At 40.8% G+C, this 12494-nt stretch overlaps 1 protein-coding gene and 1 long non-coding RNA gene across 11 annotated transcripts in view; both read right to left on the bottom strand.

Annotated features, from left to right (window-relative positions):
• Positions 1–634: 634 nt before the first annotated feature.
• LOC142040886 (uncharacterized) lies at positions 635–6620 on the bottom strand. The gene is made up of 3 exons (XR_012653315.1): positions 3565–6620; positions 1387–2872; positions 635–867 (listed from the first exon to the last, which is right to left on the bottom strand). It is a non-coding gene; the product is annotated as an uncharacterized LOC142040886 (long non-coding RNA).
• Positions 6621–6653: 33 nt separating this feature from the next.
• FBXO25 (F-box protein 25) overlaps positions 6654–12494 on the bottom strand; it is a 35581-nt gene continuing 29740 nt past the window's right edge. For 8 of the 10 annotated variants that reach the window (XM_075049228.1, XM_075049238.1, XM_075049233.1 and 5 more), the window contains 2 exons: positions 12376–12402; positions 6654–9645 (listed from right to left, as the gene is read on the bottom strand). In XM_075049228.1, coding sequence (XP_074905329.1) covers positions 9556–9645; positions 12376–12402 — 117 coding nt within the window. In that variant the 3' untranslated portion in view covers positions 6654–9555. The remainder of the gene's footprint in view (positions 9646–12375; positions 12403–12494) is intronic. The other 2 variants (XM_075049232.1, XM_075049237.1) reach the window with 1 other exon arrangement.

Genomic DNA, 12494 nt, shown 5'->3' with positions numbered 1-12494 from the left:
CTCTCTCAAAAATTTCTTGTAGCATGACTGCTTTGTACCATACAAGACAGCGAATCAGACAGATAGGCAAAGAATCCAGTTTAGAAACTGAAAGGAGAGAGTTGCATTTATTTTAAGTGCAGCCAGCATAATAGTGGAAAAAAATGCTGCTTCTACAGTTACAAAGTAATAAAGAGTATGAAAACAATTAGAAAATAGGGCTATAAATAACAGAAGGCTATATGAAATATGGTAAACAAAGTGTAAGGAGAAGATGTTTTTTTCATATGATACTTACCAACTTTTATCACTGGTACTGAATAAAGAAATACCTGCTCTGTATTTGAGAAGAAAATTTTCCTATCCTGTGTCTATTATTTACTAAAAGATGCAAGAAAGCGACTGTATTCTTTTCAAGTCCATAATAATATGTTAAAAGCTTGGCTGGCACTTAAATTTTTATGCTCTTGAGACCCACATAACTCTAGTGAAAGCTTCATAACACATTTTGAACTGTGAGTTTGCTATTGGAAAAGAAAAAGCATTACTCTGCAGAGAAGAACGCACAGCTGTATTTTGTAAGACTCGTTTGTCCAATATAATCATGTGATATTTTGCTTTCTAGTTGCTCTAACCCCTTGTACTGAGAAGACTAACTGAACAGTCGAGTTTAAATAATTTTTCAGAGAATTGGCTGGTTTAATTATTTGAGGTTGTATAGTGAAACAGCTTAGAGTTGGTACAGAACCGTTCCTTTAAGTTAGCAATGTCTTCTGGCCTTTCTTTTCTTGTACCTCTTTCCTTGAAACCCCCAAATGCTGTTGTCTTGAACATCTTGTTTGTCCAGGAGTCTCGCGATTCTCCACAAGATTACACTGCTAAATGCTTCTGGAGAGACAGAGAAAATAATGTGGTGTGTGTGTTTATGCTGGAAAAAGGACGGGAGACTCATGTATCCAGAGTCCAAGTACTCTACTTGGTATATTACTATTTTTTTGCTGCTAAAGCTTTCTTATGTGCAGTATAATTAATAATTCTTTGCTTTGTTTTATTTTTGCACTTGTCCCCCATTAGCTTTTTTTTGGGTCACATATGCAAAGACATCCCCTCTGATGACATACAGAGCTAATCTTTGCTGTTTCTCTTGTGACGGACACCCACTTCTAGGCAGACTTGCCTTCAGTTTAACGCCTGTAAAGAGTTCATCTTTTGAACATTTGGACAGAAACTTGGCAACCAACGTTTCGCAGGACAAACAAAGGAAAACAAGTCAAGCATCATTTCCCATTAGGAAGTAAACTATTGTTTGATAGGATGGAGCACAAGATTCCCAGAAGTCATACTACAGATACAGTAATGCTGCACATAGGGTTATTTTGAAAATTAGGGACTTAATGAAATACATACTTGCTCTCTTTTTCATTCTGTAAACTCATGCGTCTCCTGAAACGTGTTAACCTCTGCTTAGCGTGGCTGTCACGGTGCTGCCTGCAAGAGAGCACGTGCGTGTGGAACCAAGCTGTTGTGGCCGAGGTGGACGGGCTGTTGGCAGCTTAAGCTGCGGTGGGAGATCTGAGCTCCTGACCTGTGCGGTGAGAACTGGCTGCACTGGGGACAGGGGGGAGGTTTTCAGGACAAGTGAAGAGGCAGATGTTCTGGCATCGAGGAATGAAGCACAGTATAAAGAGAAGTAAGAAGTCCAGAACATCTGAGAATGTTCCTAGGGGGGGTTGTATTAATATTTACTATTAGGCCGGGGGTTTAGTGGTAGAGAATCAAAACTAACACACAGCTAGTCCTCTTTCCTAGTGTTTTTTCTTGGCTATCCTATTCAAGAACAGGATTTTTGGCTGTGGTGAGCAATTGGAAAGAATGTCCCCTGTGCACAGGTACAAAATGAAGGTTTTGGATGCCTGTAATTGGTGCTCTGTAACTCACAGCAACACTTCTCCAGATCTATTCCATACTACTAGGCCTATAAGTTAGACTTAATGGATCAAAAAGGTAGGTGAGTGCAGGTGGTAGAAGACTGTATCTCAAGGTACAGTCTTGCAGCAAGAACTTCAGTGGTAGTGGGATTAAACTATTGAAGTTTTAGCTGAACTAAACAGCTCCATCCAGTATCCTGCTTCTTCAAATACTGTACTTCCAGCCTCCTCGCCTTCCCTGCTCTCTTACCAGATTCCTGAGATCTCCGAGAGCATTCTCTGGCCTTCCCTCTCTTCCCTGACATCCTGGATGATTTCGCATTAGTGTCAGGATATATTTTTTTCCCCCTCTTAGTGGACGAATTACATGCTAGAGGTTGATTTTTTTTTTGTCATTGTTTTATTGCCTCTGATCCTGTGAATCTGGAAATTTATGAAGCATCCCTTGGAACTCACCCGTTTTGGAATGGGTGAGACCGTGGTTCGAGGGCTCTGTGCCTGGCGTCCGCCTCCGGCCCCAGGAACGCTGTTTGGAGCAAACCGGAGCTGCGCAAAGGGTCCTCGCAGACTTACCGGTGGGGCCAGATCCTCAACGTCCGTGTGCGAGAGCCTCCTCAGCAGAAGCGCGTGAGGCGGGTGGCCTGGTGTCGCTTCCCGCGGTGCGATGCACGTACCTGCCGTGGGTCGAGGCGCCCCACGGCCTTCACCGGGGCAGAGGCCGGTTCACAGGCCTGTCGGGAGCGCACCGGCCGCTGGCATTTTGGGTTGGCGTGGCTCTCCGCCTCACTTGCGTTAAAGTTGTCGCGTTTGATGTCCGGTGGCCGACTCGGCAGTGGAGCAAGACCTTCCCGGTTCGTGGTGGTCTCGCTCTTGCCGAGTGACCGTTTGAACACGGTCATGCTTCAGTGTAAGAGGAGGGGAAGGGTTGCAGATGAAGGCGCAGGATCAGGCCACGCACTGTGCAGCTGAGTAAGGGAAAATGGCAGAGTTATGGGCTGGGACGTGCTACTGCAGGAGCTCCGGCATCCTAGTCAAGCATGTCTAGTTTTAGGGACTTAGGAAAATACTGCCGAAGTATTGCTTTTATAAATTAGCCAAGTTCTAAAGGGATACTCTCGAGTTAAGAGGAGGACTACAGGTTTACAGCTCTAAAAGTCCCCAGTAGGAAAAAGTCTAAAAATAACTGCTGTGTCTGAGAGAATAACGGGGGAGAAACATGGGGGAGAGGTGCTCCAAGCATGCAGAACTTTGTTCCATAATCTAAGCATTGTGTGGGAATGACAACTGACTTTAGCAAATGAATTATTCTTCCGTTATTATTTTGTTAAAAATACTGTAGAAAAACAGCATGCAAGTGGAAAGGGCATATAAAAATTAAATAAGTTAATTTAGAATTAAGTGGTGGCTGTTTGTGCATGCCTTGAAAATTGTTAGAAAGGCTTTCAGCTGAAGGCGCAATGACGAGGTACCCATAAAGTGCAACAAATGTAAAGCTGAACGTGTGTTATTCCTATTTGTAGAAGAACGTACACGTGAACCTGCAGGAGATAAGCATTACCAGTGTGTCTGAAAGGCAGTGGGACAGGTCTGTGAGTTGCAGAGAGAACAGCCCATGGGAATCGAAAGAAAAGAAACCCAGCTTTAGTGGCACTCTCACCTCTGCCGTGTTCTGAATCCACTTATCTGTCATGTCCTTGGGTACAGACATCATAAGCTTTGAAGGTAACCTTCATCCTACTGAACTTTGCAGGAGTTGGGAGTTATGTTCCAGTGTCTTTTAAGGGGTTGGACCTGAGCCTTGCAGCTGAAAGCATAGAAACAGTGCAAAGAAATAGCATAATTAGCTAATACTTCAATATTGCGAGCTGTAATTTAACAACTGTTTCCAAACATTTGATATCGCTTGCTTGCTTTAATGTTGGTACCCTTGTGTTGAATTGGCAACCTTAAGTGGATATTGAGCATCTAGCCTTACTCCGATGCCTAACAGACGGAAGGGAAGAATTTCTCTTCATCAGGACCACTTACTGGGAAAACAGGAGGCCGGGCTGTAGTCCCCTCTCCTAGCGACACGTCCCGGGGTACATACACTTGGTCATAGGATGCCACACAGCTAGGCGGCTGCTGCCCGTGTTTGGCTGTGATGCTTTGACCCTTTCTTAGGTGCGTACCTGAACATCTAGCCCCATGACTAAATACTGACTGAGGGCTAGAGAAAATTTATTATTATATAGGGGTGGAGCAGGTTCAGCTGAAAAGACTGAGGAAGAATGGTTCCATGAAAATTATCCCTAGAAATAATAATTTATCATTTTGGTCGATCAGCAGCTTGAACTGACTGGCTGACTCTGCATCAATGCCTGCCATGGCACAGGGGAGAGGAGAGTGAATGTGACATGGGATACAACACAATCTCAAATGTAGCTTTTGGGACAGGGAGTCCCCAAAATTCATGTTTTAACTGTGAAGATTTGGGGTGAAATGGGACCTCTGATGGACTTCAAAGTGAAAGAGGTGAGCTCTCCTTAGCTTTTCAAACTAAGAGTGCAGGTGACAAGCTCCCAGAAAAAGATTCATATCCTTGACCTTGCTGGAGGTAAATCTCGCTCTCCCTCTGGTCAAAAGTTAAGCACCTGAGGCCATTTTCAGTGTGCTGCTTGACTTCGTGTCCTGTTTCTCTCTAGCCATTGCAGAGTGACTTCTTAGGCGCTTTCCCTGTGTCTTCTGTAAGAAGCTGTGAAGTACGTGGTTTGTTAAATTTGGGTTACAGGACTTCTAGGTATCAGACGCTTAAGTACTTATGACCAATTTTGTGAAGTTTGAAGGTTTTAGATGAAATCAGCTTCTGGTGCAATTGACTTCAAGTGATAAGGCTTAAGAAATATGTATGCTGTGTCTTGCTCTCTTTATGTACATATACATATATATGACAAGACTTACAGATTGAGAGCAATAACATAAATGCAAAATTAATAAATTCTTCCTCTTATTTATTGTCCCCTTTTGCTACAAGTGTCTGAATTACTTTCATGCTTATTATTGGCTCAAAAATATACTCACATACAAGACTATTTAGTTAATACAATTCTTTCTTGGCTAATGATGGAGCTGTAAATATGCTAATTTATGCACCAGGCAAATCCAAACCATTGTGCTGCTATTCTCCATTCTACCCTCTCCTTTCTGCTAGCCTGCATTGCTTCTGCCTTCTAGGTTACTAAATGCCACTAGTCTTTTAATCCTGTTCCTAGTGGATATCTCCATTTAGCTAGGTTTTTTTCTCACATTTCAGCTTCTTCCTTCTCCAAAAGTGAGGACTTCCCAGGGATGGGGAGCAGGGGAAAGGAAAAGAGCAGGGTTCTGCTCCTCAGCTTTTTCCAGATAAGAACCTCAGTCCTGTCTGACATCCAAATAGAAAGGCTCGCTCACTGCTCTGTGAACAGGTCCATGTCTACTGTCTTTACAGTTGGAGTGTCTTCTCCCAGAAACAGGAGAACAAAACTGTTGGGAGAGAATGTAAAGCAACAGTTCTGGAGCCTCTGACACAAGTTTTGGAGATAATGACTGGGGGTGGGGTAGGTGTTGCAGAGGTGGAAGGAAGATCCTATTTTTCAAAATAATTGTAATTTCAAGCTCCTTGTGGACTGTGGCAGAGAGTTATCTTGATTGCCTTTGAATCAGTGTTGCTTTTCACAGCTAGAATTCAGTAAAACCCAAATCACCTGAGATTGTAAAGTGATCACGTAGGGACCACATTAGGACATGGTTTCCTACCACTGCAACTGCAAAATCTGTATATAAACAGATCCAGGTCTTGGGACAAAAGCTGTGGAGCAAAAGAAACCTGTAGAGATTTGGTACACGTTTCAAGGCACGCTTTCTGCTTTACGAGAGACCACCTGCCTGCCTTTGCATAGGACAGCCAGCATGCAGGAGGCCAAGTGGAGGTTTTACTTTAAGGCACAACGCTTCCCATGGGTTACAACACTTCAGGTTACATGAGTAAGTAAGTGCTGGTGTAAGGGGCAATGAGATTAATTCAGGTTGTCAAAATGCTCTTTAGTACAGGTGAGGTATTAATGAGATGATTGTTATCCTGAAGGTGAAATCTTCTCCCCTTTCCCTCTCATGAAGAGATTTTAAAAAAACACCACACCACAAACCCTATTGATCAAAATCACTGCCTTAGCTTTTTGCTTAGGTGACACAATTAAAATCTATCTTCTTACACATCTAGTAGCTTCATACCATGTAGTCACTTTTAATCATGCTCTGCTATTATTTGCCTCGTTTAAGAAATATATTCACTAAATACTTAACTAGCTTGTGGAACTACTCCCAAAGCTCAGTTTTGCCAACTGTTAAAAGCTTATAATGCTGCTCATGACAGTGTGATTCTGCACTCAACTTCTTTAAGGTATAAAAAAAAAATCATAATAGCTCTGCACTAAAATGCTTCTCAGGGCATGTGTGCATGTCTCTCCACCTTTTGTTTTTTTAACCTGGTAGAAAGGTTTAGAAAACCACCTTGCTGGCTTTTGGACCTGGGGGTCCTGGCGGACACCAAGTTGAACATGAGCCAAGCAATGTGCCCTTGTTACAAATAAGGTTAATGGTATTCTGGGCTGCATCAGGAGGAATGTTGTCAGCAGGTGGAGGGAGGTGATGCTGCCCCTCAGCACTGGTGAGGCCTCACCTGGAGTGCTGGGTCCAGTTCTGGGCTCCCCAGTACAAGAGAGACACGGACATGCTGGAGGGAGTCTGGTGAAAGGCCACAAAGGTGATGAAGGGATGGGAGCATCTCTCCTGTGAGGAAATGCTGAGAGAGTTGGGACTGCTCAGCCTGGAGAAGAGAAGGCTCAGGGGGAATCTCACAAATATGTGAAGGTATATAAATATGTCTATAAGCACCTGAAGGGAGGGTGGAAAGAAGACAGAGCCTGGCTCTTTTCAGTTGTGCCCGGTGGCAGGACCAGAGGCAATGGGCACAAACTGAAATGCAGGAGCTGCCGTCTGAACGTCAGGAAACACTTTTTGTTACTGAGAGGGTGACCCAGCACTGGAATAGGTTGCTCAGAGAGGTTGTGGAGTCTCCATCCTTGGAGATATTCAAAAGCCATCTGGACATGGTCCTGGGCAACTAGCTCTGGGTGGCCCTGCTTGAGCAGGGAGGTCCCTGCAGAGGTCCCTTCCACCCTCAACCATTCTTGGGATTACAGAATGAAGCCCCTGGAGTACAAGACTACAAGCTAGAACCCTGCTTCTTCTCATCTTAACTACTGCCTCCCACTGGACTGAGGTGAGCCTCATTACCCTTACTGCCCTACACAGGAAAATGCCTCAGAAATGATCCTTCAGCCTGTCAAAGGCTTTTTGCTACAGAAGAAAGAGCAAAACAACAAGTGGGCAAAGGGAAAGAAAGATTAAGCCTGACTCCTGTCACCTGACATTTTTAAGAGAACTAAAAATTAGTTATTACAGGTACTGATCTTTCCAAACCTTTTTTTAAACTTCTTACAAGCTATTTTAAGTCACCTCTCTCCCTCAGTTTAGAGGCCAGGGGAGGTCACTCTCAGCTCTCTTAATACCTTTCCCTGATTCTCACATTATTTGCATCTTCAGTAAGGGGCAGCTTCCTAGGTAATGGTGTGTCCCTTAAGAGCTTGCATTCTATCTGCAGGAGGGATGGTTCCTTGCAGTCCCTGATCACAAGACCTTCAGTCAGCATGATGGATGAAGAGCTCAGCACAGTATTAAACCAAATGCTGACTTTAGAACCTTTTTTTAAAGCTCTCAAGCAGGTAGCATCCTTGTAGGTATTTACATGAAGTTTCATGAAGGAGAGCAAAACTGTAACCATGTTAAAGGAGTAATTAATGGATGCCAGCCATCACCAACTACTGTCAAGGTTACCTAGATCACATAGCTATGTGACCCTAGGAAAGCAAGCCTGCAACCATTACATTAGTTAAATAAATGGGGTGCAAATCATTGCTGAAGAAGAGCTGCTGGTTCCTCAACAAATCCAGTGGCTACAGCAGTGCTTGGGCTGGGAAAGTGAGGCTTACAGCAGTGTTCTGAATGAACAGGAATAAGAATGGATGTCATTAGCTCCACACCTGATCACTACCATAGCCATAGCAGACACCTTAATTGAAAGGCAGAAAAAAACCCACAAAACCCTGCATTGAAAAAAACACCTATCAGTAAATTCAATGGATGATGTTGGTATATCACTGAAACTGAAGTTAAAGCAAATAAAAGTATCTCCTGAGGAAATAAACATTCTTCTCCTCTTCTTGTGGAGCCTATTAACAGTCCAGCTATCCTATTAAAAAAAAGTGCTAATACAACCAATTATTGAAAAGTAATGTCACTTGGACTGCTTGTACACTTCTCATTCTACTACCAATTACTACAGAGAACAGGTTATAGAAAGATCTTATAAAATTCAAATTGATTCATCTCTGTGTACAAGAGACTTCTAGGAATAATACATAAAAACCATGATTTATTACACTGTACAAAACTAGATTCAGAACAAGCAAGTGCAGAATATAGTACATGATTTATTTTTTTCTGTACTTTACATATTATTTGTTAAACTTCATTGACAAACCCAGAACTTCCCTAATTTTTCCTTTACCTGCCTAAGCCAAGCAATGAATTTTGGTCTACAGGATAGAAGAAAACGGCTTCCTGGAGAATTTATCATCTGATTAACTTGGCAGAAAGTGCTTCAGCTCAGACTTTCAGTGTTTCCCATAACTTGTAAAGACTTGTCAAGTTAGAACCTCAGTTGGTAGTACAACATCCTGCCACAGTACCAGTCTAGAAAAAAGCAACTCCATTCTCATTAAGTTTCAATAATGTCGTCTTCTTAGAAGATGAATTAATCCGGTTGCACTTGTAGACATACCAAACCGTATAAGTGAAGGCTGTAGCTACCATTAAAAAAAGAAAAGATTACTTTCCAGTAGCCCCAGATCTGTCTCTTGAGTTATGCAGGATGTGCTGAGATAGGTTATATGTTTAATAAAGTCCTTAAGAAAAATAAATATTTTTGCATAATGTGTTGTACAAAGATTGATTTCCTTCATTCATAGCTTCAACAACAGATAAAACCACAGCTATATTTAATTCACTAGCTCACAATGATTAATGCCACCTTGGTAACTGATGTATTAAGAGTCCAATAGAATATTGGCCTATTCTTTATAATAGTGCAAATTACATGGAGGTGTTTTGAAAACAGTGTCTTAAAGAAAGAAGGATTAACAAAAAACCCTCCTTTGGTCCCTGTAAGAGTTTCCATAAAATTTTCAAAACTCCCCCACATAATTTTAACCAACTATTAAGGCGTCAAAAGAATGGATTTAAAGTTGAGATTAAAATGGTCTTTCTTGGACTTGAAAAGAAGTCCACTGCAGATTTCCTGACAAAGAAATGTTCTTAATGTGTCTCCTTCTCCTCAGCTCTTTTCTGCACAAGAACAATACACTAAATAGACCTGTCTGATAATTTCTCCCATATCTCTTTTGTTTAAACTACAACAAAACATTAAATATATTGCACAAAAAGCATAACGTATCCTGCCTGACTCTTCACAAAAATGGCCACAAACACAGGAGAACAGCTACTGAACATCTCAAAATTTGAAGAGATCAATGAAATGCTGAGGAGATACTGGCATGAGACAGGTGTTGGGATCACTGGCTGTGCAGGGATGTCCTGTATCCTGCAAAATGAAGGAGAAAAAAAAAGTTGTCTTTTCATACCCACAATCTAGTTCCACTCCCAATTAAAAAAGTGCAAAAAATCATATATAGGCACATGCAACTACTTGCACTGTAAACAAACTGATAAGAACTTGCTCTAAAAATTCACCATATTTTTCTTTAACTGTTTCAGACTAAGTTGTGAAGAAAATAGGCCTTGCCAGTTTGACTGTGGTAGTGTAGGGTAGTTTCAATTTCAGAAAAAAAACCCCTTTCTCCTCCTACCAGAAAGAGACCCAAGTCAGAGCACTTGAAAAAAGTTTCATATCTCTTATCCATTATTTTTTTCATAAGTGTAGTTTAAAAAAAAAAGGCAACAGCTTTGTTGAACATAAATTATCTGTTTAATGAAAATCTGAAATCAACTACTACTTCAAGGGGGAAAACGAGCTCCCTGCTTTCAAAGTGAAGGGGAGGAGACACCTCCCAAAAAACCTGAACAGCATGTTTGAAGTCCCAGTCATAAAAGTTTTTCTACCTTGCTTGTTTTTCTTTTTCCCCCAACATGTTTTTCTCCTCTTTCACTCCTTCCTTCTCCCCTCCTGAAAGCATTGCCTTAAAACAAAAGTTAGCACCCAGGCAAGTTAGGAATATAGAAGATGGACAGGATGGAAAGGCTTTGTCATTACAAATTCACTAAGCCTGCAGTGCTTTCTTTAATATTACAGAAACCTGGACTCAGCACAACTGTCTGATTATTTAAGATTCAAATTAGAAGTTCAGTTTTGCACCTTATTAGAATCTTACAAAGGAAGGAAATCCTAGAGGTGTAATGAGAAGAAGGTCCCAGACAGTTCAATGGTGAGGTTAAACACCTTGATCAATAATGTTGTAAGGCTCAGAAACCGTCCTCCCCAGGTTTTAAGGGGTTCGTTTCCCTTTTCCACCAGTGTTGATTAATTCAACATGTGGGGCAAGAAAACTAGAGTAAATACATGGTAAAGAGATCACAGACCACTGCAGTCTTCATTTCTTTCATTTCCATAGGAGATGAAGTTACATGTAATTCAGTTAATAGAAGGAAAGAATCCGTAAGTGAAATTTTTTTCTCACTTGGAAGCTTACATAAGGAAAGTGGTGTTAAAGATGCCACATTCCCATCCAAAGTCTTTGCAACACCAAATTGCACTAGGTGAAACACATTCTAAATACTACTCAGCTTTTCCAATGAAAATAGTTACTCTATAGATATATTATCTGTATTTTTCCATTAAGTCTATAGATGACTACATTAAAATATCGTGGCATCATCACCTCATCCTCCCATTTTTTTAATGATTGCTTTAACATCACCTGAGAACCAGTTGTTACATTCATGACACAGGGGAAAAACAAAAAGAGAGAACAGACAAATAGATTAGATCCCAGGTAAAACTGCCTATTTGGGGAAGTTGCAGATGAGAAAGAACAGAAAACTAAGACCAGAAGTGTTAAACCTAACACCTTCATCTTGAGATGACATCTGCAAGGAAGAGATACACCACAGCAGAAAACACTCTCAAAAGTAGTTGCTAATGAACTATCATCTTCTCTACCCATTGCCATGTCAATGTCTTGTCATTACTTTCCTAGTTTCCAGGAAAAAATACCATCAGAATTAGAATTCTGGGAAAGAAGCTAGGGTTTAGCCCCTTTTAGTTCCTATTTATACTCCTAAATATTTTAAGACAGAATTTGTAACATGCTATCTGCTTTGCTCTGCACATCATCATAAAAACGCTTTTGAAAGCTCTGCTCAGTCAGGTCCAATAAAAAACTCAGTAAGATCAGTTCTTGGGGTTTTTAGTTATTAAAACCAACAGAAACAGCAATTTTACAGTGGAAAAGAGTGATGAGGACTGAAAACAAGAATCATAGCTTTCCTGTAATTACAAGTATTCTTCCTTCTAAGAAAAATGTATTTCCCTTGAAATTACATTTAATAAATAGTGTTCAATTCATATTGATTGTCAATATATCTACTTAAAAGCTAAACCAGAATTCTTTTAAATTAACAAGAGAATTCACCAGGAGGAGTGTTTACCAGCAAATGTAGTTGTTTTCCTCCTCAAATTTTATCATAGCTGGACATCAAGAAGCTCCCATAACAACTTTGGAGCTACAATCCTTTTCTGTATAATTATTTCCACCATTTCTTCATTCGGAAAGCAACTTTATAATTGCTTCTCCCCACTCTCCCAAGTCACATGCAGCCTGTTTTGGGAATTTCTTTTCAGAGAGACTCTTTCATAAAAGTATGTATGACTACAGCATTCCAAGTGGAGTAAAATCAGTTTTAGTACCTTTGCATTAAAGAAAGTTATCCGAGGTTCATGTTACTCTCTTCAGATTTAAGTACCAAATTAAATACATCAAGGAGTGCAGAGAAACCTATTTCTTCGCAAAATCTGGCTGATCTCACTGACACCATGCACCTAGGTTCATTAGAAGTTGAATTATGGTCCCTAGTTTAAATGACATTAACAGGGAATACGGCAATATAAAAAACAAATCTGACAAAAAACTGAGATGGAAAGTCATGATTACCTTATCTAATAGCGAAACAAGAAACAAAGTATTCCTGCTGCTAAGTTGATGTGGGGAAACAAAATCAAAACAGAGAGTATCAAACAATTAGAAATGAACACATTATTCACTTTGACATTACAGAACAGTCAGCAATAAAAACAGATGAGACACACAGGAAATACCTTGAGTAACAAAGCAAGGTGGTAGTCCTTTGAAATCGTGAAGAAGGAAGCAGGAAGAAGGGCCATAAAGTAAAAGAAGCAGAGTTAAGGTTTATTGAAGCTAAGGTTCATGTGCCATT

This window comes from Buteo buteo, chromosome 17 (assembly GCF_964188355.1).
Source record: "Buteo buteo chromosome 17, bButBut1.hap1.1, whole genome shotgun sequence".
Classification (NCBI taxonomy): domain Eukaryota; kingdom Metazoa; phylum Chordata; class Aves; order Accipitriformes; family Accipitridae; genus Buteo; species Buteo buteo.
The sequence above is the reverse complement of the archived record's forward strand: the minus strand, read 5'-3'. Positions and strand labels throughout refer to the sequence as shown.